At 36.7% G+C, this 18,255-nt stretch overlaps 4 protein-coding genes across 6 annotated transcripts; 2 read left to right on the top strand and 2 right to left on the bottom strand.

The window, feature by feature from the left end:
- Positions 1 to 460: 460 nt before the first annotated feature.
- On the top strand, positions 461 to 4,785 carry LOC110660196 (F-box protein SKIP14). Its single transcript, XM_021818403.2, has 2 exons — positions 461 to 2,208; positions 3,195 to 4,785. Exons 1-2 carry the CDS (start codon positions 1,303 to 1,305, stop codon positions 3,747 to 3,749), a joined length of 1,461 nt encoding a protein of 486 aa, XP_021674095.2. The 5' UTR covers positions 461 to 1,302; the 3' UTR covers positions 3,750 to 4,785.
- Positions 4,786 to 5,723: 938 nt separating this feature from the next.
- LOC110660137 (uncharacterized) lies at positions 5,724 to 6,366 on the bottom strand. Its single transcript, XM_021818324.2, has one exon. The coding sequence runs from the start codon at positions 5,922 to 5,924 to the stop codon at positions 5,748 to 5,750; it is 177 nt and encodes a 58-aa protein (XP_021674016.1). The 5' UTR covers positions 5,925 to 6,366; the 3' UTR covers positions 5,724 to 5,747.
- Positions 6,367 to 6,478: 112 nt separating this feature from the next.
- LOC110660197 (uncharacterized) lies at positions 6,479 to 9,153 on the bottom strand. The gene is made up of 2 exons (XM_021818404.2): positions 8,815 to 9,153; positions 6,479 to 7,810 (listed from the first exon to the last, which is right to left on the bottom strand). The coding sequence occupies exons 1-2, from the start codon at positions 8,924 to 8,926 to the stop codon at positions 6,831 to 6,833; spliced, it is 1,092 nt and encodes a 363-aa protein (XP_021674096.2). The 5' UTR covers positions 8,927 to 9,153; the 3' UTR covers positions 6,479 to 6,830.
- Positions 9,154 to 9,299: 146 nt separating this feature from the next.
- On the top strand, positions 9,300 to 18,115 carry LOC110660198 (trihelix transcription factor GT-1). 3 transcript variants are annotated; one of them, XM_021818406.2, is made up of 5 exons: positions 9,300 to 10,134; positions 11,875 to 11,913; positions 16,715 to 16,885; positions 17,375 to 17,599; positions 17,753 to 18,115. In XM_021818406.2, exons 1-5 carry the CDS (start codon positions 9,552 to 9,554, stop codon positions 17,953 to 17,955), a joined length of 1,221 nt encoding a protein of 406 aa, XP_021674098.2. In that variant the 5' UTR covers positions 9,300 to 9,551; the 3' UTR covers positions 17,956 to 18,115. The 3 variants fall into 3 exon arrangements, with proteins under 3 accessions (XP_021674098.2, XP_021674099.2, XP_021674100.2); XM_021818407.2 differs by having other exon boundaries at positions 9,304 to 10,134; positions 16,739 to 16,885; XM_021818408.2 differs by having other exon boundaries at positions 9,305 to 10,134; positions 16,754 to 16,885.
- The last annotated feature ends 140 nt before the right edge of the window (positions 18,116 to 18,255 follow it).

Here is an 18,255-nt window from a genome sequence, read left to right as displayed (position 1 = left end):
AGATTCCAAAACCATATCATCATTAGCTTCTTAATTACTATCATGGCTGCTGTTTCATTTTAACCTTATCTTCAAACCCCATTGCTTTCTCAGCAATTTTCCAATGTTTCCCAATTTTTTTTAAAGTTTTTATAATTACAATATATTACATTTAATTGAAAATTAATTTTAATAATCTTTAATTTATATATTTTAAAAAATATTATTATTATAAATTTAATTTTGTATAAAAATAAATATTATATTTACATTAAATATTAATTCAAAATAATAACACCTAAAAAGAATCCAGTAATGACACTTGTCAAATCTGAAACTCAAAAGGCTTTACAATAAAGGGTTAAAAGGAAGATAACACCCTAATTATTATTATTATTATTATTAAAAAATATATACATAACTATGACACGTGTCAGTCGTAGATACGCTTCTCTCTCTTCTAAAGCGGGGACAAATTCACCGTTGCCCTTTGCCCTCTCACTCGATTTCCTTCCCTTTCGTTTCTTGCTTCTATTTTCTCGCGTTTTCGCCTCTCCCTCTCTCTCTCTTCCAACTCGGTCGACAGACTCCCTCTCCTTGGATCGAATTCCCCACCAGAAAATTATCCCCAACCAATAAAAGTTTTTAAATAGAAAAAAAAACCCAGATTTTTATTTCTCTTTTTGCCTTGTAATTTCCACTCTTGCAAAACCTTCTCTTCTTCTTGTTATAGTTCTTGTTCTTCTTCTTCCTTCTTCGAGGATTCGATCCCAAGAGACTTTGTTGGTGTTATCTGTCAATTGCGGTTGTGTTTCTGGGTAAATGAATTAGGGTTTTGTTCTTTCAATTTGTGATAATAACTTCTTTCATTTTATTTGATTATCTCTAATGCCCGTTTCTTTTTCTTACTCGATCTATCTTTTGTTTCTTTTAGTTCTTGTTCTGGTGTAATCCATTTATTCCAAACCCTAAGAAAAAAAGAAGGAAAAAAAGGTTTATTGGTTTATTTTTTTAATTGTATAGATTAAAAAAAGTTGTATCAGTAGTACCCCTTTTCAATTCCATTCTAGTTGATTTTAGGTTTCTTTGAACAGGAAACTCTGTGAAATTTTTGGTTGCGTTGTTTTAGTTTGCTATCCGAAATTGAGGGTTTTCTTGTTAGATCTCTCGTCTCCTTTTCTTCTCTTTTCCCCACTTTTGTTTTCCCTCCCTTTCCTTTCTATTTTTTCTTACAGAAATTCCCTTTCTTTTCCCTCTGATAACTTTTTCCTGCTTGGATTTGGCTTCGTTAAGACGAAATTGGGGTTTAGGTTTTTACATAGAATGGCCTTGAATTTTTCTCATCGACCCCTTTTCCCAGGGCATCTTCCTGATGAAAATTTGGTTTCACCAATGAGGATTGCGAATGGGTACCTTGTGGATGGTATACAGGACAAGGTTGAGAATTACTTTGATTATGGGAGGGATAGGACCGATAGGTGTGGCTCACAGGAGTCCGTGCATAAAGACATTCTTGATCTTTTGCCATCGGATCCCTTTGGCATGGACATAAGCACTACGTTTACTGCGATTACAGGTTGGCTTGAAGATTTGGAGGTGGACTATGGTGGGTATGGTAGGGATCAGGTTGCTACTAGTGATGGGAATTATCAGTTGTTTGCTGGGTTGAATTTTATTTGGAATAATGCAATGAGGTTCCAAGCATTCCCTGAGAATATGGGGTTTGATAATGGCTTGACTGCAGTTGGACTTGGTGATGGGTTTCTAGAGAAGGAAGTAGGGAATGCATCTGGCCATGGTGCTTTTGGTTTGCCTTGTATTGTGGAAGACATTTTGAGCTTAGGGAATGAATTAATTGCCAATAAAGATGCTGGTATTGTCGATAAGAGAATTGGAGAATCTCACGAGGGTATTGGTGTTTGCTCTGATGGAGATGCAGGATCTCCTCATGCAGCCTTTGCTTTTGCTCTTGGTTATCTTGGTGTGCGGGATCTTCTTGTTGTTGAAATGGTTTGCAAATCATTGCGATCTACTGTTCGAAATGACCCACTTTTATGGAGGAGCATTCACATAGATCAACCATTGAATGACAAGATCACTGATGATGTTCTTTTGCAATTAACTAATGTGGCTCAAGGTAATTTGCAATGCCTGAGCCTGATTGAGTGTCCAAGGATTACTGATGATGGGTTGAAGCATGTCCTTCAAAATAACCCTAGGCTAATCAAGGTGAGTTTTTCTTTTTTAATGATGTTTCTTGCATTGGTTTCGGAATCTTATTGTTTGTAGCTTATCTGAAGATGTGCAATTTGCTGTTCCTCTCATGTAATGCTGTCGCTTTTTCCTTTTTGAAAAAAGTAAAAGTGAATCATGTTATGATCATGATTCAGTGGTAAAATTTTGATTCCTTCCTAGGAATAGACTTGCTTTCCTGATGCATGGATTTTTCCGTATCTATACTTTTGTACTGTGTACTGTTGGAACTGATTATTCTGTGAACCTTAATTTAAGAGAAATGTGGTTATAGATTGGAGTGTGATACTACAGATGTTAGAGCAGTAAGTAACTGCATAACTGCTGTTAACTGATGATGTAGGAAGCAACATCTGTGCTTTTTGGTCAATTTTCCATCATCTTGAGAAATAGTTTGTCCAAAATAACAGTTTTTGTAGCTTGTTTCATGCACTGTGGGATTACAGCTTTCTTGCACCTGATTTCTTAACTATGTAGTGAAAGCAAGAGATCAAACTGAACTTTTTAGTTTTGAGGCTTTAGTTGGTTATCTTGGATAGTCAAGGTTCCTTTTCCCCTAAATTTACTGATCAAAATGACTGCAAGATGTGGTCAGTAGTTATGAAACTATGCAGAAAATGCCAAATATTCTTCCCTTCCCAACTTTTGATGAATAACATGTGTATCATAAAACATGTAAAATGGATTGCCTCTCTGAGAATGGAAGAACTCTTATACTTGCATGCTTTATTTGTAGTTTTACCCCTTTGTGCTTTTGTAGCTATTGGGATATATAAGAAGCCTGAGTTATCTTAATTTCCACACTGCATAATTCTCCTTAGCTTTTAGTTGTATCAATTATTATGGGCATGGGTTTTTTCCAGCTTCTTTTGTTTGTATGTTTATTGCAATAAGTTGAGTAGATGTTTGTTCTATTACTTTGTTGATCCTGATTAGATGATAACTTTTCTTCCTTTATGCAGCTGAGTGTGCCTGGATGTACAAGACTCAGCATTGAAGGCATTGTATCTAGCTTAAAGGCATTTAAGACTATGGGTACACAAGGAGTGAAGCATTTAAGGATTGGTGGGCTCTATGGAGTGACACAGAAGCATTTTGAAGAACTGATGCTCTTGTTGGGCACCGATAAGCACATGCAGCAGAATGCCCACAAACCACATTTTTATCACAGAGGAAACTTTTATCTGTCTTGTGAGGATGATCGCACTATTGATATTGAAGTGTGCCCAAGATGCCAGAACCTGAGGTTAGTATATGATTGCCCTGCAGAGGGTTGTCAGCAGAAAGAACATTCCACTCAAGCATGCAGGGCATGCACACTTTGTATCCTGCGGTGTGTTCAATGTGGCCGGTGTATTAATGACAATGAATATGTGGAAACATTCTGCCTTGAGTTGCTTTGTTCAGATTGTTGGAAGCAAGTCCAGAAATGCCAGGAGAAGCAAGATAGCAAGATTAGTGCACCCAAGTCTCCTCCTCTTGGTGAATCTAGCTGTAGTCTCCATCTTCATGGCTAGAGACAGATGTCGGTTTGTTTCTTCTGGTTTCATATTATCATTGAGATGTGCATAATTTGTTATTTAGAATCTAAGAAGAAAATGTGAGGCAGCCATCTAGGATTACAGTTTCATTTGATTCTTGTTTTGCCTTCTGAGTATGCTGACTGTCTCGGATGAATCTACTGGTGGGTTTCAAGATGTTTTTGGGTTCAGATCAGATTGACTACCCAGATTTATTGTTTTGTGGAAAAAATTTATTGTTTTGTGGAAGAAAGGAGGGGGAAAAAAAAGAAATAACAGAAATAGAAATATAACATAAAGCAAGAAGACTATGATTTTCGAGTCATTTCGCTAGCTCTGCAAGAACTGCTCACAGTGATGGATCTTATGTTCTGGTTTTTCTTTTATTTGGCATGTGGCCTAATAGAAGTATGATGAAGAATGCGTTCCTTTGCCTGTGATGTGCAGAACTGGCACATGAATTTGCATGGAAGTGGGGTCAGATTTATTCAGCATCGGCCATGAGAGGAGTTATGTCATTTATGTCATTAATGATGGAAAGTGACTCATCTGGTGTGCATGTTGTAAATGAGATCATATGCTGCTCCATTGAAACAAGCAGTGATTTATTCTTGATGTGAGTCTTAGCGTATAAAATCTTTATTGCCTGAGGAGATGGAGCGATTAGTTTCCTGCTGTGAGGCGGATCTTGTGCTGCAGGCCCCACTCAGACCATTATTGTTGAGGTGCATAGTTTTGGATGGAACCACTGTTTTGCCAGAGCTCTTTTAGCTGGCGAGTTGCGTATACTTCCAGTGCTGGTAGATTCCTTGTTTCATTTGTGATATTGTTGTTGGCTCTTAGCTTGCTTTGTTTAAAGTAGGGGGAACAATCTGTTTTACTTGCCACGGTGCCTTGTAACATGCACTAGTAGTATGAGGCTTTTATTACGTGTCTTCCATCCCAGAAGCTTTATGGGCTCCATTATGGGCGCCAGATGTACTTCTTTATAAAAATAAATAAAAAAATAATAATAAAATCTGAATATTTTGAATATTCTCTGCTGGATGGAGTGCTAGGTTTACATCTTGATCTTGTAGCTTAAGAAAAAAAAAAAAAAAAAAGTACAGGAGCACTTTATTATGGTCTCATCGATGTTGAATGATTTTATGATGGCATGTCATGAGAGCCGCTTGAGACTGTAAAATGAGTTGAGATTAAAGTATTTTTATACAATATTTAAAATTTAAATGAAAATTATAATAAAATTTCTCTTAATCAAGAGTACTGATAATTAACTTTAAGTCGATCTCAAACCGCGAGTTCACTTCACTTATAAAATTTCTCACTTTAGTTTATTCAAAAATAAATTTAATATTAACTAAAAATGAATTGAAGTTTTTATTAATATTCAAATTAAATTCACTTTACTAAAACAGCATATTCAAATAAGTTTAAATATGAAAAAATAAAGCTCAGCCGAGTCAGGTTCAGTTTCAAGTAATGAATTTTTCTTTTTCTGTGTGTCGAGTCTTGAGTTTCTTTATTAAAGTTTGGTTTATTATATTGTATATGGAGTTCTGCTTCTGCATTTAGTTTATGAAATAGAAACGCATAATGACTAATGATCTTTCGAGTTCTCGTTGCCACTTATATTTACACTTGCATTGGCAAATATAAAGCATGCTAATATAATTTAAGCAGCTATTGTTTGAAGAAAAATTTAAAAAAATAATAATAATAATAAATGAAAGTTGAAGATTTAGGAGCCCTCTATCTCGTGTGAAACTAAACCTGATCAAGCATACGAAGATTTAACTTCAGAAGAAATGAAAGATGCACAAGAAAAGGACAAGAGCGTTGAAACATTCTGATGGAAGTGAAGAATATCTTTATTATTGAATCAATGATTGAAGTGACAGAAGCAAGAAAGTTCACATACAAAGAGAAATGAGATGAAAAAATGGATTCTTTACAGGATCCACAGACGCATCCAAGCGATCATAATGGTCTTGTTTATTTCTGAGATTTCTTGCGCAAATCTTTTATCCATTTAAGGCTCAGTATCTTCTTCCCAAAGTTGTTCTTGGTTCCATTCTTCCCGTTCTTCTTGTCTTTCTCTGACTCTGGCTGGGGTGGAGGGTCAGGATTGTCATAGTCCCATTGGTCAGCCCAGGATAGCCCTGAATCCATCTCTTCCTTTCTTTTTCTTTTCCTCCTGCATTACTTCTTGGATATTAGCATTATAAGATGACAATTCTTAGAAGTTCATGTCAAACGGTCATTTACTTTTTTTAAATGAATTTTGCTGTGTTCATTCATTTTCATGTGACTGAAAGCAGTTTTCTTGTTAAAATTGATTATTTTGGGTCAAAAGGTATGCAGAATTGGCTCAATGGCCATTGCTTATTTTAGGTTTCTGTTTATTGTTTTCTCGCTTTCATTTGACTGTTGTAATTAGTAATTTCGGTTTAACAGTTTTAGAAAGTTATCCAACCGCTGTTGCTTATTATAGCTGAATGCCTGCTTTAATTAACCTGCTTATTCCTCAAGTTTGGTCACTTTATTGCATTTGACACCTCTGAGTCTTTGACACAAGAAATGGTTATAAAAAGTTCGCTATTTTGGGAAAAATCTGACCATGAATCAATTTTGACCTTTATGTGAGCTACCCTTGCAGCAAACACATCCAAACTTACTCCCATATCCATGCAATAAGTTACATTTGTTCATCATACCCCACTCTGTTTCACCAGAAAAGAAACCACATTTGCGTAAGTTCTTTTATGATATTATGAATCAGGTTCATGAAGAATATAATACATGACAAAATCCAACAGCTAACTGATGGATGACTGTAAATCATAAATGGAACACTAAATAGAGAAGCTCATTAGACACTTGACAGAATACAAAAACCAAATGACATTTTTTGCTCCACCACTTCTTATCAGCAATCTGTTTGAACATGCGGTTAATCCTCTCGCTTTTCTATTGCTGAGCTGCTATACTTGAACTGGGTATGATCCTGCTGCTCCTTGCACAGTAAAGCAGCCTACTCTATGCGTGATAAATTGCAAAATACCATTTTGAAGTTTATCACTTATAAAATTCAACATGACCAGCAATCTCCCTACATAACAGCTTGCATTCATTAGCTAACTTTAAGCTCTTAACAATTATAAGTCCTGTATGTCTGTGAGTAGATGTCGGTTTATATGATTTAGCCTCCTCTTCCCTACCAAGCAACAGAGCTTCCCTGGCAGGTATCACATTTTCCAACCAAAATTCCCGTAGAATGGGGTGTATTAGCTCCCAATAACTATGGTCCCTATGCACTCGAATTATTGTGCTTCCATTTGGTGTCCAGCAATACAAATCTGCCCATTCTCTATTCATTATTTCCAATTGCCCTTGAACTTGAGGCATGTAATAGAAAGGCATGGTTGACCAGGGCAGAGCCATCTCTGGCTTCCCCTTGTTATAGGGACACTTAACTTCCAGGATGCCACCCTCCAGGAGACCATCTGGAGAAGCACCAAGCCAATCAAATTGTTGTGCTGGATGGATTGCAAATCCCAAATGACTAACTTCACGACTTGTGATGCTTTTATAGCTGTCTAAAGCTGCCGCTTCATTGTGCACACCCCATTCCAAGGCTCTCTTAGAAGTTTCAATGATATTTATCTCTGGTGCAAAAACCTTCTCATTCCAGAGCTCCAAACGACGGTTTCCCTTCCAAAAACCCAAGGCAGTACTAAAGGTGCTTGTGGTCAGTTTGTCCCTCCTCAGTGCAAACCATTCTTCTGAACGTTGGGATACATCAGAATGCGTAATGCAGGCGGCCAATGCTAGTGATGAGGGGGGACAGACAATGAGAGAGTCTGTTGAAGAGATCAAAGGTGCAGAGCAAGTGGATAAGGTTTTGAAAGATCCACCTCCATACTTTCCCCTGGGAAACAATGGCCTTGGGGCTTCATGGTAAAAACTGTAAAATCTACTTACACAGGCCTTGGTCATTGCCAAGAAAATGAAGTTGTTGCCTTTATTCGGTTGAAAGACCCTACAAAAACCACACACTAGCAGGGAGATTAGTCAGAGAGTCAAGTAAGAAGTCATAACCTTGTCTCATATAATATATGAAGAAAAAAGCAAAGTAAGAAATTCATAAAATCAGCATAATGTTTTCATTCAAACTATTTATAGAATTAAAGTATATTGCCAAAATGAAGTTGTTGCATTTATTCGGTTGAAAGACCCTACAAAAACCACACATTGGCAGGGAGATTAGTCAGAGAGTCAAGTAAGAAGTCATAACCTTGTCTCATATAATATATGAAGAAAAAAGCAGCGTAAGAAATTCATAAAATCAGCATAATGTTTTCATTCAAACTATTTATAGAATTAAAGTATATTGCCAAACTACAATTGAAGGCTGTCAAAAGGAATCACCAACCAAGGAAGGTATCTTTTCGTCACTCCCTCTCAAGAAGTTCAGGATATTCAATTCTTGTTAGTTAGTTAATTAACCTTTCATCGAAAGAAATGTTGCATTCAAGAATCAAGAACATGCACCAGAGTTTTCTAACGAAGTAATAGCCTTTAAAAGAAGCCAATTCTAGCAGCGTTATCAAACCCCCGAAACTCAATGCATTAATGCAGCAAAAACCACAAGTTGGTAATTTCTTTTCCAATCTTAAAATCTTCTTCTTGTCAAGGGCCATTGTCTAGTCACTAGTGTAATGGCAAGAGCTTTGGGCCTATAACCACAGCAGTATGTAGCAGCCACCAGTTTATAAAAGAAAACACAGGAAGACATAATTTTATCCAGATTTCCCTTTTTTAATATATATATATTTGACCCTCAATAACACACCAAAAACACAAAATTCTCAACTCAAAAGCAAAACAAGAGGTTAACGTCCTTTGCCAGGTAAATTAACCCAGTTCATAAATTTTACAAGCCAACTGTCAGAAAACTCATAAGATAACTGAATTCAAACCATAAAAGAAGGAAACTCAATTCTCTAAAACCCCAAACAAAGCCTAATCAGCAGCGGACATAATTTGTTTGGTACAATACCTGAAAGAGACATTGGGTTGCTAAAGCTGATTGAAAGACTATAAAAGGGCATAACATTGACAAGAACAGAGGAAGCTCTTGATTGAGAGGAAGGGGCTTGAAAAAGCTTCATCTTGTTATGACAATCAATGTATTCTCCATGGGGGATTTTACATACCAAACCCTATAAAGATTGCAACTTTCTAACTTGGTTTCTCTAGAAGAATACCAGCGGCTAGCAGTAGCATTTAGGGTTTGGCTCCATGACAAAAACTACAACTTTGAAAATGGAGAGGCAGAGAATAGAAAGAGAGATAGAGAGAGAAGGCGGGGGAGGGAGAGGGACACTGAAGCGGAGGGCAATTTTCGTATTTTATGAGGGGAAAAACGTCTAGCTGAAACGACGTCGTTTCTGCGTTGTAATCAACTTTTCCAATTTTTTTTTCCCAATTTAATAGTTAAATTATTTTAAATTAAAATTACTCATCCCTCTCTCTCTCTATCGGCTAATCCTAATCATCCGCAAAGCTTTTTCTTCACGCAGCCCTCTCTAAAGCCCACTACACTCCCAGGCTTACCGTCTTCAAAAAGGTAAAAAACCAATATCAAACAAAATTCCACCAATCTTGAATTCATTCTCCAAAAACAATGGGTTCTCTTCTTCTGCTACTCATGAAATCCTTCACTTTCTTCAATCCCATCTATTTTTAAAATTACCCATTACCCTGAAATCCTGATTTTGATCTTCTACAATAATCATGTATTTATCGGAAAAGCCTCGCCCCATCCATTTCTACAAGGAAGAACTTCAGCCTGCCACCAGAGATAGCATGATTATTGAAGTTGTCTCAAGCAATGGTGATCTACCACCTCCTCAGCACCATCTTCACAACCCTCATCAGCAACAGACGCCTCAGCAGCCGCAGCAACAGCAACAGATGATTCTAGGCGAGAGCAGTGGCGAGGATAATCATGAAGTGAAAGCTCCTAAAAAGCGAGCTGAGACATGGGTACAAGATGAAACGAGAAGCTTGATAGCTTTTCGCCGAGAAATGGATCGTTTGTTCAATACTTCTAAGTCGAACAAGCACTTGTGGGAGCAAATATCTGCTAAAATGAGGGAAAAGGGATTTGATAGATCTCCAACTATGTGTACTGACAAGTGGAGAAACTTGTTGAAAGAGTTCAAGAAGGCTAAGCATCAAGATAGAGGAAGTGGGTCTGCCAAAATGTCTTATTATAAGGAGATTGACGAGATATTAAGGGAAAGAAGCAAAAATGCCCAGTATAAGAGTCCCACTCCTACTAAAGTTGATTCCTACATGCAATTTGCTGATAAAGGTAACTAGGGATTTTGTGTGCCTGTGTGATAGTTTATTCTTTTTTGGTTGGTTTTGACATTTGATTATTGAACTCAGCCGAATTTCTGGACGTGGATTTTACTTATATGGTTCTAGATTTCTAGAATTTCTCTTCTTGGGTGAGTGATAAAGGTTTCTTCTTCTTCTTCTTCTTCTTCTGCTTATTTTTTTGGCCCAAATTAGAAGGTTGTTTTACTCTGTCTGTTAAGAAGTGATATGTTTAGATGCTTCCTGGGTTCCGTGGTCGTTCTGCTCATAAGCTGAGGATGATGTGATTTATGACAACACTAACAAGAATAGAAGTAGTGGCGGCGTCTATAAGTAAGTTAAAGTGGTTTTCCGTGGATAAAAAGATCTGGTTTGGATGTTGTGAACTTGTGATTGTCCTGACCAGTTGGAGAAAGGGTTGTTAGGCTCATAATTATTGGTCATTGGGTGTCAAAAACAAGGTTTATGAAGTTATGGGGTTTATGATGGTGCAAAGAAAACGAAGGTTTGGCTTGAAATATAACGGTGAAAACGAAAATCAGATTACTGTTCTCACTTCTTGGGCTATGACCTGTTCCCACGATAAGTAACTTTGGTGGCTCAAGCGACTCCTATTTATTTTGACTATTGAAATAGAGAGTTTTGGAATCAACATACGATACATGACAAATACTTTAAACTTCAAAAGTATGTGGTTCTTAGGTCTGACTTACATGTTGATCTTAATACCATGACTGCATCCTTATAGTTATAGCTGATTCAGTCTGTGAATGTGAACCTTTCTTAGTTTAAGGGTAGCATTTTATCATTCTGCAAGAAGTGAGGATTTGGCCAAGGTTTTGAGAGACTATTTATGTAATGGCTAGCGGAAAGCTAAGGCCAAGAATAGAGCTGCTTATGGTGATCATGACTTTAAGATGGAAGTGGACGTATCTGACTTGAAAGTTTGTTAATATGTCCAACTTTCACTCTTAAATTGTTATTTGTTAACTTTATGTCTTGATCTTGGTGAAATCTGGACTAGGTAATATGACAAACAAGTTATATTTCTGAGATTTGTGCGCATGTGCTATGAATCACAAGAGTTTTATCCACAGTAAAACTATTATGAAGCCTTGTTGTGCTTGATAAGCTTACCTTGGTAGCTTATTGGGCTCTCCTCTTTTAATTCTTACTTTGGGTTGACGAGGAGTTAGTATTGATCATGGAATAACTAAATATTATAATTCTGGTTTGATCATGGAATAACTAAATATTATAATTCTGGTTCAAGCTGTGTTGCTTTCATCTTGTACTAATACATGCATATCTACACACACATATACATGTATGTGTACATGCATACTTCCATATACACTTGTATACATATGTTCTAGAGTAAAGCATAATTGTATACCTAGCTTTTCTAAGTTACTAGAGCACAATAGTATACCTAACTTTTCAAGTTACTGTGGTTCTTTAAATCTGCCTCCATTGTTTCATGCCTTTTAATCATTTTATTTTTGAATTTAACCAGGTCACCAGATTATTGATTGAACATTTGTGATCATTATCCGTGTTGTTTGCCATCATTTTACAAGTATACTTTATTTTTCTGGCCATTTTCTTCTGAAAATTTCAATGCCATAAACATTTCTGGCTTCAATTGCCTTTACCTGATCGCAGCTTTGCAACATATATGAAGCCTGCCATGACATTAATATTTATTGCAATGTCTGTTTGACTTACCCAGGCTTTGATGACACAAGTATATCTTTTGGACCTGTGGAAGGTACGTCATTGTCACTGACTTATAAGCTTTGTAATTTATATTTGGAGTTTCTCTGTGGGTGGGTGGATATGTGGGTGTGTTAGTAGCTGATTCTTTATGGGTGTGTTAGTAGCTGATTCTTTATTAGCCTTTGCTCCAACACTCTAGTAACAACTAGTAACCAGCATATTAACGTGTCTACACTTAACTAATCAAGAATTTTTCCATTTTATCCCAACACTGTTGCTGCTGAAAATTGATTGTTTCTTTTTCACTCAACTAAGCTTTAATCCCAAAGTTTTACCCCTCTCTTTATTTCTCTTGTGCAACTCAATAAGCTTAACTTTCCATACCAATCAATTTACTGGCCTAAAATGCATATGTCCAAAGTCAAAATATGTCAACCTCCCTTCCATTAACAATTGGAATTGGTTATATCTTTCAAAAGGGGGAAAAAGGTAATATCAGCATAAATATAGCATTCAGTAAGTCAAAGGTCCTTAACTGCTTTACCATTGCTTAGCGAAATCTTCCATGGGAAGCAGAAGCTTAATGAGGATTGTATTCTGTTCTGGTCTATCCTTTCTTTTTGCTAGTACTCAGCATCAATAACCTTCAATTTTGAATTACAAATATTTAAGAATGAGTTTATGTAGCATCAGTGGCATTATAAAATTAGTGTTGTTCAAATACAGATTCCTGTACCAATTGGCTATTCTTCTTGCAAAAGTCTCAAGTGGAGCTTTTCTTATTTCTTTCTCTAGCATAATGGCAAAATATATGATTCCATTATGCCTTGGGAATCTGAATTCTTCATTGAAACAGTGATGACATATTAGCACTGAGTGTGAGAATTTGTTTTGTATTAATCATCTTTGTATAAATGTTCAATTGCCACCGGAAATCAACATCACTTTGCTTAAGGTCCAGCTTTATATGAACATCCAGACCTCAAGTTCATCAGAAATGGCTGTATGTGTTCTTTAAATGTCTTCCTAAGAACGTTCTGCAATTTCTTTCCGAAATGTTAATGCTCAAGAAAGAGCCTAATTACCATACAAAAGTAACTAGTAAGTTTAAGGGCCACTTCATGTGGCCAAAAGTCCCAAGGAGCTAAGGGCGTGCTGGTTTTGCTTTGGAATGGATGTCATCTGAATATTCTATTTCAGGAATTTCATTTCATTTTCATTTTTGAGAATGAAAAGAATGTTCTTATCGGTGGAGATTTAAATGGACATGTAGGAAGTGATAGGCAAGGTTATGAGAATGTTCGTTGAGGTTTCGATTTTGGTAGCCGAAATGAGGAAAGGGAAAAGCATCTTGGATTTTGCCATGGCGTATGACCTAATACTAGTAAATACCTACTTTATAAAAAGGCAGTCGCATTTAGTGACTTTCAAAAGTGGACAACATAGAAGCCAAATTGATTTCTTTTTAACCAGGAAGATAAATAAAGCTCTATGCAAGGATTGCAAGGTTATTCCGGAAGAAGCTTTAATAAGTCAACATCGTTTAGTGGTCTTGGATGTCAAGTTTTGGAACAATTCAAGTAAGGCTAGAAGAAATATTGTAGCTTGAACAAAGTAGTGGAAATTCAAAAGAGTAAAGCAAGTGAAGTTCAAAAATGAGCTTTTCAAGTCCAAAATATGGTAGCTGGATGTGGAGGCCAATGTAATGCGGATGCAGATGGCATCAAAGATTAAAGAACTAGTTAGAAAAGTACTTGGAAAATCTAGAGGACATGGATCACCCTCAAAAGAGAGATGGTGGTGGAATGAGAAAGTATAAAAGGCATTAAAGAAAAAGAGGGAATGGTATAAGAAATTATCTAAGTATGATAATAATGAGGCTTATGAACAGTACAAGATAGCAAAAAAGACGGTTAGTCAAGCAAGAGCCCAGACCTTTGAAAAATTATATGAGAAACTTGAAACTAAAGAAGGAGAGAAAGATATTTATAGATTAGCAAGGAGGAGAGAGAAGAAATGTCAAGATCTTAATGAAGTTAGGTGCATTAAGGATAAATAAGGAAAAGGGTTGGTGAAAGATGAGGACATTAAAGAAAGATGGAGAAATTTTTTTGATGATCTCTTAAATAATAGTCAAAGTGGTAATATCGTGAATATAGACTACAGAGCAATAGAAAATAATGTCAATTACACTAGAAGGATTAGATTTTCAGACGTAAAGGCAGCACTTAAGAGAATGAAAAAAAGTGGGCAAAGCTTGTGGACCCTATGGAATATCAATTAAAGTGTGGAAGTGTTTGGGAGATGTGAGAGTGGCATGGTTAACTAAATTATTAATAAAATTCTAAACTCAAAGAAAATGCCTGATGAATGGAAAAGTAGTATTTTAGTACATATTTTTAAAAAATAAGGGAGATATACAGAGTTGCTCAAGCTATAGGGGAATTAAACTCGTGAGCCATACTATGAAGTTGTGGGGTAGAGTTGTGGAACATTGCCTACGTCATGACACTTTTTTCTCTCCCAATAAATTTAGCTTCATGCCCAGTCGTTCAACTATGGAAGCTATCTTTTTCATTGGAAGTTTGATGAAGAAATATAAAGATATGAACAAAGATATACATATTGTTTTTATTGATTTGGAGAAGTATTATATGATAGTGTTTCAAGAAATATCTTATGGAGAGTGTCAGAACAAAAGAGGGTATATATTAGGTACATACAAGTGTTGAAAGATATGTATAAATGAGCAACTACTATTGTGCGTGCAATGGGAGGGAACACAAGAGATTTTCCTATCTCAATTGAATTACACCAAGGTTCAGCTGTGAGCCCTTGCCTTTTTACATTAGTTCTAGATAAATTGACAAAACATATACAAGAGAATATTCTTTTGTGCATGATGGTTGCAGATGATATAGTTCTGATAGATGAGACGCGAGGAGTAAATAGAAAGTTAGAGTTTTGGAGAGTTACACTAGAGTCAAAGGGCGTTAAGTTAAGTAGAAGGAAGACGGAATACATGCATTGCAAGTTCAATAAAGGCCGAACTGGTGATAGGGAAGAAGTTAGTTTGGATGGAGTGGTATTGCTCCAAAGTAATCACTTTAAATATCTCGGCTCAATCTTTCAAGTAAATGGGAGATGTGAGGAGGATATTAGTTATAGGATTAAAGTCGGATGGCTGAAGTGGAAACGTGCCATAGAAGTTTTATATGATCGCAAAATTCTTAATCAGTTGAAAAGAAAATTTTATCGTACAGTCATACGATCGGCCATGTTATATGATAGTGAGTGTAGGGCAATGAAGAAGCCGTATGTGTCGGAGATGAGAGTTGTGGAGATGAGAATGTTAAGGTGGATGAGTGACAATACTAGACTAGATAAAGTCCGTAATGAGAGTGTTAGAGAAAAGGTAGGAGTGATGCCAATTGAGGACAAGTTGAGAGAAGGGAGATTGAGGTGGTTTGGTCATGTGAAGTGTAATCATACGGAGGCTCCAGTTAGACAAGTAGAGCACATTGGGTTAGAGGATAGAAAGAAAAGAAGGGTAAACCTAAACTGATTTGGAAGAGAGTAGTACAACATGACGAAGAAGCATTACACATTTTCGAGAATTTAACCGAAAATCGTTTAGAGTGGAGAAAGAGAATCCATATAGCCAACCCCAATAAATTTTTTGGGATAAAGGCTTAGTTGAGTTGAGTTGTTGAGTTAGTATTTTCTAAGTTGTTTTTACATTTCATTTCTTAAAAATGCATTTTGAGGTAAGTGATTATGAAAAGAATCTTTCAACAGTGCAAAATGGGTAAGATAAGAAGATGTTTCATTATAATATTTAGTAGCAGTAGTTGAGGAAACAAAGTATGCCAATATTTTACTTGGCAATTTGTAATAAGAAGCAGCCTTTTGGTTTGTCAACTGTTCATTAGTAGCTAGAGCTGGTGGTTGAATTGGTGAAGAATATTTTATCATAAGGTCAATTATTAAGGGCTTATGTCCCATGCAATATGATGTCCTTGTAACTTTTTCCAATTATATATAGTTTTCATCTTCTAGATTGTATTTGTATTTTATGGAGCACTCTCTGACCTGGCCAAAATGTAGTTGTGTGATACCTAGCTTGGGGGTGGGAGTGGTATTTCAGCTTAACCTACCTTGTTGGTGTGGATAGGACCTAAAAGAGAAGCCAATACAATGTTATTATCCCCTGGACCATTTTCTATCTAGTATGTGTTCTCTATACCTTGGAAATGCATTGCCATTTCCCTTGTTCGTCAAAGCTGCATCTGTGTGGATCAACCTTTGGAGTTTGTCAAATAAATTAGGTGTTTTTCTTTTAGTTTTTTCCCCCTAGAGTATTGTGGGGGTGTTTATGGTTTCATCATCAATTGTTGTATATTCTTTTTTTTTTTTTTTATGGGGAATTATTTGTTTATTTGCACTCGCCAAATGCATTCTTAATATCATCCACTTCTGCGGAAGAAAGAATTAGATTTCATCTTCATGCGGTCTTTCAGAATCAGTTGGCTACTTTATGATTCTGCCATATGTTTTATGTTCCTTCTCTACCAATTTATTTTAAAGAATGTTTCATTTCCCTTGTTAAAGTTCCTAGGTGTGCAGCCGGTGGCAGGCTAACACTTGTTCCTGATTTCATATTAAAGAATTATTTATTTAATTGCACTATCTGAGTGCATTCACTGTCTCATCCACTTCACTGACTTACTGAGTGGATAATATTTTGTGAAAGAGTTTAGATTTATATTCATGCAGTCTTTCACAATCAGTTGGCCACCTTGTGATGCTACTGAAATGTTCTATGCATCTTTTCCTGTTATTTTATTTTAAAGAATTATGTATTTCCCTCGTTGAAGTTCCCTGGTGTGCAGCCAGTGGCAGGCCAACACTCAACCTTGAAAGACGTCTGGACCATGATGGACATCCCCTTGCCATCACTGCAGCTGAGGCAGTTGCAGCAGGTGGAGTTCCTCCCTGGAATTGGAGGGAGACTCCTGGAAATGGTAAGTTTCTAAATTAGAATCTAAATGTTCACTTGTCTAGGATGTCAAATCTTCCATTGTAATCACTTGCCAAAAGGAATCTGTTTTGATATATTATAATGGAAATGTCAGTTTTGTCTGTAGAGATTGTGTAACGATCGGGCTCCACTCAGTGCTTTTATTGCTGAGTTCCAAAAGGGGGGGATAAAGGTCCTTTAGGCAAATCCCACATCGGCAAAGCACGGAGATAGTTTTGGGTTCAAAAAGTAATGAAATATAGCCTTTTGGTGGAATGGCCTGGAGAGTTGGAAGAACTCCAGGGTTAAGCGTGCTCGCTTGAGAGAAATCTTAGGATGGGTGACCTCCTGTGAAGTTCTCCATTCCACCTGTGGTACAAAACCGTTAGGCTTACTGCCAAAGTGGACAATTCCTCTAGTGGTTGGAGTCCGGTCGTTACAAATTGTATGTTGACTTCTTTTATTATATCTCATTAATTCTCCCATTTGGTAGGTGCTGAGAGTCAGTCATTTGGTGGAAGAGTAATAACAGTTAAGTATGGGGACTATACAAGGAGAATTGGTATTGATGGCAGTGCAGATGCCATCAAGGAGGCAATCAAGTCAGCTTTCAGATTGAGAACCAAACGTGCATTTTGGTTGGAGGATGAAGACCAGATAATTCGTAGTCTTGACAGGGACATGCCTGTTGGGAATTACACTCTTCAACTTGATGAAGGTAATTGATGCTGTATCACTTCCATGCATTCATAGTCTTTTTCCTCAGTAGCTTTTAACTTGTGAATTTGAGAAGTGATGAAATAAAGAACCACTGGCATAAGATTGTACCATGTATATAGAATGCTAAATATAACTTTGACACCAATTTCAGGATTAGTTGTCAAAGTGTGTTTATATGATGATTCGGACCACTTGCCAGTGCATACAGAGGAAAAAATATTTTACACTGAAGATGACTACCGTGATTTTCTGACTCGCCGGGGTTGGTCATGCCTAAGGGAGTTTGATGGATATAGAAATATTGATAACATGGATGATCTTCGTCCGGGTGCTATTTATCGTGGAGTGAGTTGATATGTTATTCCATTTTCATAGCTTGGAGCGTCCTGAAGTGATTGTTATCATGTCATAAATGTGAAACTGTATCACGAAATTGTGTATAGAGAGTGCTGTAATACGTTGAATACGCTCATTTATTGTAAATAGTATCTCCATTGACAAACAATGAACCTTATCTACCCACCAGAAGTTTGTGCCTGAAACCGATGCCCTTTTTCCTGTGTGATCTTTTTGTTCAGTAACTTCATGTCCATTTGTATGTGTGGCAGTGGCACCACTATGGCGAATTTGGTTTAAGGCCCAGTCAATGATGGT

The sequence above is a fragment of the Hevea brasiliensis genome, chromosome 10 (assembly GCF_030052815.1).
Source record: "Hevea brasiliensis isolate MT/VB/25A 57/8 chromosome 10, ASM3005281v1, whole genome shotgun sequence".
Taxonomy (NCBI): Eukaryota; Viridiplantae; Streptophyta; class Magnoliopsida; order Malpighiales; family Euphorbiaceae; genus Hevea; species Hevea brasiliensis.
The sequence above is the reverse complement of the archived record's forward strand: the minus strand, read 5'-3'. Positions and strand labels throughout refer to the sequence as shown.

What these genes read in the sequence shown, in the direction of transcription:
- LOC110660137 (XM_021818324.2), bottom strand. Translation starts at nt 5,924, where the DNA reads ATGGATTCAGGGCTATCCTGGGCTGACCAATGGGACTATGACAATCCT.
- LOC110660198 (XM_021818406.2), top strand. Translation starts at nt 9,552, where the DNA reads ATGTATTTATCGGAAAAGCCTCGCCCCATCCATTTCTACAAGGAAGAA. An exon ending in CATGCAATTTGCTGATAAAG is followed by an intron (nt 10,135 to 11,874) that starts GTAACTAGGGAT and finishes TGACTTACCCAG; the next exon opens with GCTTTGATGACACAAGTATA. An exon ending in ATCTTTTGGACCTGTGGAAG is followed by an intron (nt 11,914 to 16,714) that starts GTACGTCATTGT and finishes TTTATTTTAAAG; the next exon opens with AATTATGTATTTCCCTCGTT.
- LOC110660196 (XM_021818403.2), top strand. Translation starts at nt 1,303, where the DNA reads ATGGCCTTGAATTTTTCTCATCGACCCCTTTTCCCAGGGCATCTTCCT. An exon ending in ATAACCCTAGGCTAATCAAG is followed by an intron (nt 2,209 to 3,194) that starts GTGAGTTTTTCT and finishes TCCTTTATGCAG; the next exon opens with CTGAGTGTGCCTGGATGTAC.
- LOC110660197 (XM_021818404.2), bottom strand. Translation starts at nt 8,926, where the DNA reads ATGAAGCTTTTTCAAGCCCCTTCCTCTCAATCAAGAGCTTCCTCTGTT. An exon ending in CAACCCAATGTCTCTTTCAG is followed by an intron (nt 7,811 to 8,814) that starts GTATTGTACCAA and finishes TCTCCCTGCTAG; the next exon opens with TGTGTGGTTTTTGTAGGGTC.